The sequence below is a fragment of the Nicotiana attenuata genome, unplaced genomic scaffold (assembly GCF_001879085.1).
Source record: "Nicotiana attenuata strain UT unplaced genomic scaffold, NIATTr2, whole genome shotgun sequence".
In the NCBI taxonomy this organism is placed as follows: Eukaryota; Viridiplantae; Streptophyta; class Magnoliopsida; order Solanales; family Solanaceae; genus Nicotiana; species Nicotiana attenuata.
This window is the reverse complement of record NW_017670236.1, coordinates 2515207-2523278: the sequence shown is the minus strand read 5'-3', so window position 1 is coordinate 2523278 and position 8072 is coordinate 2515207. Positions and strand designations below refer to the sequence as shown.

Sequence of the window (8072 nt, the reverse complement as noted above, 5' to 3'; positions counted from 1 at the left end):
TAGAAATCCTGCATATAGGACCTTAACGTTCATGTAATCAGTGCATATAGAAATCATGCCTATAGGGAATGCATATGCATTAGGCAAACCGTAGCGTAAGTAAATAATTACCTCTTATTACCAGTTCTTAACAGACCTTTTTTAATCAGATATAGATATCATAGGATTCCGCATCAAGTTCGTCTGATTCTTCTTAAGTAATAACAATCTGTTAACTGGTCTCTAATGTCTTAATGTTTTCAGCCTCAATCTTTTGACGAAAACTCTTTTGAATCAGTATACATTTGAGTTTTTCAAATCAGCACCTCTTCTGAAATGGTTTCTTTCTAAAATTCTGCTTAAACATTTTCCAATTAAGTTTTGGTCTTCCTGAAATTGTCTTTAGAACAGTTCTACAGTTTACTCTTTCCTTAAGTAATTCTAACTCTGGAACTCCTTTTATGGTTTATACTCATGATTCTCTTAAAACTTATTTCTAAACTGACTGCAGTCTGTACTTTCCGGCATTAGACTACTTTTCTAGAACCAGTACTTTCTAAATCACTCGCTTAAAATACCTTAAGGTCTGACAATTGGATCCAAGTTGCCTGATGTGGGCTTCCCGTCTAAACGTATGTATCGAACCAGTCCGCTCGCTGCTTAATTTTTAATTTTAAAGACCATAACCAGTACGTGTAAAGGCATGCTAAACTAGATGTTATCTGATTTACGGGGTTTATGTGAGCCTTACCTGTTTGTCTGTTCATTCCCTCTACTTGTTACTTGTTTTTGAATGTCGATTAGAATTTTTGTCCTTTGAACTCCATAAAGGCCCCATCCCTTTCTTCCCCTTTTAGGATTAGAAGTCCTAATGCCCCGGGACTGATAGCTTGGGACGGGTAATAGCATGCAATAGGCAAACGATACCATTCCGCGCTCCAATACCTTAACGGGGTGGGAAAGGGTAGACATGGAGATGATGATTACACGTTAACACTATGCGTACAATTGAGTACCAGTGCTATGCGAATGATCCATGTAATATATAAACCTAGGACCCCCCTCCCTCTTTATTAGTTTAACAATTTTCTGAATCTTAAAAAGCTGTTGCACTTTCGACTTCTGTTTTTCACATAATTTTCAGATTGTTCGCACTAAGTACTTGACTTCTTCCTACTTGCACTTTTAACTAAACCGCTCCTTCCCTAAAATTCAGCACTTTTTCTTAACCTTTTGTGCTCCTTATTTGTAATAATTTTCTCGTATTTGCAATGTTTGCTTGTTCACTTGTTTGTTTGCATTCAAAGTCACAATTGTAGCATGGCCGGGAACCACACTAGTGGATCTTGAGGGGTGCCTAACACCTTCCCCTCGAGATAATTTCTAGCCCTTACCCAAACTCTGGTTCTTCATCTCAAATTCTTCCTTAAAGTGTCCTAATGCACTATAATCATTAGGTGCCGACTCTTCAAACTCCAAAAACCCAATTCTCGCAAGGGAATAGAGTTGTCCTCCCGAATGTCGTGAACCCGATTCCGCGAGGAAAAAGGGGGCGTCGACATTCACCCCCCCCCCCTGCACTTTCAAAGTTCTCCTTTTTATTAGTCTTGCAAGATAATTAAATTGACAAATTAAAAGACCATTCAAGAAAAATTCAAAAATCATTTATACTATATAACAAGTCTGTTTTTGTTTTTGTGTTTATTTTTATTTTTTTATATACGTAATCTTATGCGATTATGGCGCATATATTTATGAACCAATCCTAACATCTACTCCAAAATATTGTCTTTACTATTCTGTAAAATTTATTTATTCTAGTACAGCCCAAATATTCGGAAAACACATGAGCTAACAAACAGTTATTATAGCAAAGGAACACCCATTCAAAATATATGGCAAATTCACATGAGGTTCATTTGAATCTCAATAGAAACACACAAACCGTTTTAGTAACTGTAATTTGCTTCATCAGAAAGCTAATTAATAATCATATTCAAAAAAATTCCCAGAGATGGCTGCAGCAACTGCAGCCGTGAAACTAGGGTTCGTGGTCAAGGAATGCGCCATTTGTGCGACTAAATCTTGCTGCAGTGAAGTTGTGTCTATGTCTTCCATGAATTTGTTCAGATATGTTGTAACATTTTGGTTAATTAATGGCACTGTAACTTGAGCTTGGGATGGAAGAGGATGGTTGTGCTCCCCCTCATATGTAGCTACTAAAACTGATGGATCTTCAACACTTCTTTGCACCTACACATTGAGTTTCATTCATTTAATTTAGAGCAAAAACAAACTAATAGAGTAATATTATATATATGATTTCTCAAGTCTAAGTGTAAGTATAGGTAAAGGGTAATTAGATACTAACATGCACTCAGGTTTACATCAAATCATACTTATAATAATACGTACATTTCTTTAACCATGGTCAAATGATAAATGGTTTTATGAAAAGATCTTATAATGTCTTCCCTTTACTGATTTGGTGTAACGACACTGAGTGTAGATAAATTTTTACTTATGAAGATTGACTACCAGAGTAGTCGTTGACACATAATTTTCTTTTACGCAGTTAATTAGTCAAATTAAGAAGATTGGTTGCCTGAACTGACCTTCTTCTTGACTGGGCATGATGGCGCAAAAGAACACTTATAGTAGGCTCTAGGTGAAGGATTATCTCTTGTCACTTTTTGACCATACTTTCTCCAGTGATATCCATCTTTAACCACCTGAAAATACCAAGAAAAAAAATTAATAAGATATTACAAGAGTTTATACTTGAAATTTGTTAATAAAATCAGACTTACTGCACTTTGATCGGAGGGAGTAGTTTTTACACAAACAGTTGATACATTGGTTCTGATTTCCCTTGGCCTCTTAGGTGATGCTTCTTCTGAATTAGCACAACAGTAGTGATCATCTTCAGCCTTTCTTTTTCTTGATAATAATTTGGAATTGTCCTCCACCGAGTTGTGCTTTTGCAGCAATTCAATTAGGTGAGTATGCATGGATTTGTAGTTCTCACACAAAGTTGTTAGCATTGTTGTTAGCTTCTTATTCTCCTCTTTCATCCTAATCAACTCTTCATCCAACATCTCATGCTGCATATATCAAATTCGTTTATTATGATAATAATAAGCAAATAAATAAAAATATTTGTTTTGACGAAAGAAGAGAATCTACCAACCGGAATTCTATTGATGGTCTGTAGTGAAGGGTTTGTGTTAAGGTCAATAGTAAAAGACTTGTCCCCAGAACTTGTATCCATTGAATCCAAGTTTTCTTTCTTCTTTATTTATCTTCGTTGATTGGTTTTTTGGATGAAAGGAATGAAAAGATTATTTGGGTAAGATGGGCTTTTTATAAGGGAGAAAGTGGAAGTAGTTAAATACAATTCATGTTTTGAAATGGAAGAGAAAGTGCCAGGAAATTGAGTGTCTATAAAAGATAGTAATGCTAATTGCCTATTCAAACACTTCACTATCGGAGTGGCCATATAGAAAGACTTGGTGAAAATGAAGTACTACTTTCAAGAAAGTGTGTATTCAAGTCTTGGTCAATTTTCAATTTAATTGCTCAACAATTGTTTGAATACTACTGCAGGAATTTTTTTTTTAATTAATAATCCCTTTTAACACTTAATTCCAAGATTAATCGTATTTTATATCTTTGAGCTGGGGCTCTCCTTTTCAATTTTGGACACTATGTTGTCGAGTTATTCAGTTTGTCACCTTTTTTATCACTTAAATTAAAAAAAAAAAAGTCGAGCTTGTCATTCTTTGGCCACAAATTCCTAACATTATTTTCCTAACAAATAATTTTAACTCCTCAAGTATGTCACCGGTAACATGTTTTAGACAATTTTTAATCTGCTAGATTCCTGATTTACTACGTCCTAATTAGAGAGAAATTTCTTAATTTTTATTCCGTGATGTATTTAATTAGCTAATTGTGTTTCAGAAGATGAATGATATCATTCAAAAAGACCGAATATGCATAAATGTAAAAGTTGGAGGAATTCAAGAATACCGTTCAATTATCTGATCGTTACACTAGAAAGATGCAAGCAAATGTATGAATGATAATTATGAAAGGTTTGTGTGGGAATGTAAGGAAATTAATTCATAGCCGAAATCTTGAGTTTGAAAGAGCCAACTCAATTTTTGTCATTAACTTTGATAACATGATTTCTTAGAGTTTTCCCAAAAATAGTCTATTTTTCAATTGTGCATTTTTCATTTGGAATAAAGAATATAGGAAAAATAGTCAAATTTACATTTAAACTATATGAGATTATTTAGATTTGTGCTCCACTAATTATTGGGATCGAATCTATCCTTGCAATTATAAAATTGGACTTGATTTGCCTTTATTGATTGATGGCAGAAGCTTAGTCACTAATAAGAATGTTTAGCACCTTGTGATGCCACGTGTCCAACACGTGAGCCTTTTTATAAAGGGAAGGGGTTAAGTTAGTCCTTGAACCATGCAAAATGGTCTAAATTTGTCCTTGAATTTTGAAGAACAAGTTCAATCTTTCGGTGGCAGCCCCGTTATCGATATCTTATTTGACATTCAAAACCTCCATTAGCAATTGCACAACTCAGGCCAAATGGAACTCAAACAATAGTCAATGCACCACCAAGCTAAATTGAATTCATGCCTCTATTAGAACTCCATTAACACAATTCATCATCAATCTTTCTGTGATCACCAATAGTGACGCCAGAGCTCCATATCGACTTCTAATGCTAAAACTTTCTAGGTACAAAGAATTTAACTCCTAAATTATTTAAAATAGTATTGTGACTGTAAAAGTGGCTTATAATGGTTGAAGATCCGTGGTCTTCTAGCAGAAGTAAATAGTGATCGAGAAAAATAGTACTAATAAAAATGTGGAGAGACGTCTGAATGGAAGGTTTTGTCTGAAACCTATGTGTGTTAATTCTTTTTGTCTGTGTCGTGGAGGTAAAATGTAGGTGGAGTAATGATCTTCAATTAGTTCTTTTAGAGGAAAGACAATCAATTGTTATGGTGGTGATCGATTTAGAAAAATGAAGGATGGTGGCTGAGAAAAATGATGGTCAGTTTTGGACTATTTAAGAAAATGTAGGGATAAATTTGTACAATTTCAAAAAGTTTAAGTTTAATTATTTTTTCTTAAAAGAGGCTCACGTGTTGGACATTTTGCATCACTAAGTATTATCACGAAAGACGGGTTTTATTTGTTTGCACTTAATGGAGGTATGAATCTTAATCATTCAGATTTCAGAAATTAAGTGCGCTTGTTTTAAAGTCTGAATCTTAATTATTCAGTTCTTAATCGTTAAGTGTGTTTATTTTTTACTTAACAACCACTTAATGTGTCTACATAAGTCTGTATCATTAAGATTTATAACAGAGACTTAATTTCATTAAGATGATATTACTCATATTCATTATTAACCGCCTACCATTATCAACTAACACCACGCCACCCACCACCACTATACTCAACCACCACCACCATCATCCTCAATAATAGCCGCACCATTATCGATTACCACCACCCACCATCCCCACCATTCCTACCACCATCATTCTCTATGACAACCAACACTCATCCACCTCAACTACCACAACTAACGACCCCATCACCATCAACAACAATAGCTGGTACTGCCAATCATTATAAACTACCACCACTCACCACCATCTTCCTCAATAACAACTACCACGACTACCACGCGCCATTATTAAGTATCACCACCCACCACCACCATCCTCAATCATAATTGTTACTACTACTAATCACCACTTGTTACTACCTTAAACTACCACCATCAACCAAATCTACCACCAACCACTACTTTTAGTCGCCATTCACAAGCACTACTGTTAGTCATTACCACCAACAACTATCATATTTTAAAAAACTATATATTTTATTGATGGAATATTAGATTTATTAGTATTTTATTTGAATTTTATGTTTATTAATTTTCAAATAAAGGTAAATTCTATAAATTCAGATACTAATAATCAAACAGTCTTAATCATTTAGTATTCAGATCTTAATACACATCTTAGCATTCAGATGTATATTCAGATTCAGATACCTTTATCTTAATACACATCTTGATATTCAAACATCTTAATCTCATTAAAAAAAAAAAAAAAAAAAAAAAGAGGCGCCTCTGCCATTTGTCAATAACGATAAATCTAGCTTATTTTGTAACGGCAAAGGTAGATTTGATACCAAATATTAACGGATGACAAATCTAGATCATTTTATATAGTTCAAGGTCAAATTTGAAGTTTTTTCCCAACAATATGTCATGCTTATACATTTACTTCTTGAGCTCAACTGTTTTAAGAAAACTTTTTTTGAATATTCGACATCAACTGCTTTTTTCTTTTTACTATCTTCTTCTGCATAGATGTCTGATGTCTCCATAATTTTCTGCGCAGGACACCAAAAAAAAAAGTACATTTGCGTGTGAACAAATTAAAGTTTTATTTCTGTCACGATTCAAAATTTCCACCTACGGGACCGTGATGGCGCCTAACATTTCACTTGCTAAGCAAGCCAGCGTTAGAACAATTTATCCATTTTTAACAGTTCAAATTAAATGATAAGAAAGAAACTAAAATAACTTTAATAATCTGAAGTAAAGTACAGAAGTCATAACAACTAAAATATCAGATACAATCCTGGACCCGGCGTCACAAGTGCACGAGCTACTAGAATAGTACAAATAAAGGTCTTGATAAAATATAAAGCTATCTGAGGGAAAAATACACAACTAATAAAAAGAAAAGGGGACTCTAGGAGCTGCGGACGATGAGCAGCTGTACCTCAAGTCCCCACAAGCTCGTCAACCCGAGCACGCTAATAATTAACAACCGTTGAGACCGACTCCAAACTCTGCACAAGAAGTGCAGAGTGTAGTTTGAGTACAACCGACCCCATGTACTATGTAAGTACCGAGCCTAACCTCAACGAAGTAGTGATGAGGCTAAGGCAGGTCAGTTACACTATAACCTGTACGCAGTATATAATAAAGACAGGAGAAGAAAATGCGGAACAAAATAAGAGAGTTAACTAAAAGAATAGCTGAATCCTCAAAGAAAATGACTATCAAAATTACCAATTCTTAGAGTTTCGTATGAAAATACCGAAAACCAATACAACTCAAGAAAATAGAAACACATAGATTGTTGAGGCGCGCAACCCGATCCCACCGTACAATATAATTCTCCCTTATTCCACCGTAACAATATCAACAATCATAAATAAATATATGTTGCGCCTTGCAACCGATCCCACCATATAAAAAAATCAATATCACAATTCACCCTTATCTCACCGTACCAATCCACCTTTATTTCACCTGTTGCGGCGTGCAACCCGATCCCACCATATCAGTACAAGTTCACTCTTATTCCACCATATCAATCCAACCTTATTTCACATGTTGCGGCATACAACACGATCCCACCATATCAGTATCAAATATTCAAAACGTACAATCAAAACAATAACTCAAATCACAAGAACCTCTACGATTGACGAATATGAAGCTGAATTAGAAAGAAAGCCTCGTACCAAATTGAGAAATCACATATGAAATATTACACGGTAAGACAAGTCCGGTAAATAACAATTAAAAGGTACAAGTTAGTCAATTAAGGCAATAACAGCGAGTCATGCATGAAAAGGTCTAACATTTTTAATAGGAGAAATAATAATTAACAAGTAGTAAATAAAGCATGGGAGGCATTTAGAGCACATAACAGTTAAGGCATGGAAGGAAATTATTAAGGAAAAGCGAAAAAATCAGAGAATCAAGTAATTCGGCGGTCATAGCACATAGCCAGAGGGTTCCTAGTTCCCTCAAATCAAGGTTAAACTCAACACTTAACTCACTGATTCACTCCACAGTCAACTCAGAGCTCCACCGGGGCCTTTCTACTGGAATCCGCCTCCAAATCACTCGTATCTAACCACAATTGACTCAATAATGTCAAATATTTTTAAAGGAATCAATTACAATACATAAATTTAGGATTTCCACACTTTTGTCCAAAAAGTCAAAAATCGACCTCGG

The 8072-nt window shown here is 34.8% G+C and overlaps 1 protein-coding gene across 1 annotated transcript; it reads right to left on the bottom strand.

Moving 5' to 3' along the window:
* Window positions 1-1813: 1813 nt before the first annotated feature.
* Window positions 1814-3312, bottom strand: LOC109236387 (probable WRKY transcription factor 40). Its single transcript, XM_019402562.1, has 4 exons — window positions 3170-3312; window positions 2790-3083; window positions 2595-2711; window positions 1814-2232 (listed from the first exon to the last, which is right to left on the bottom strand). Exons 1-4 carry the CDS (start codon window positions 3248-3250, stop codon window positions 1963-1965), a joined length of 762 nt encoding a protein of 253 aa, XP_019258107.1. The 5' UTR covers window positions 3251-3312; the 3' UTR covers window positions 1814-1962.
* Between the last annotated feature and the right edge of the window lie 4760 nt (window positions 3313-8072).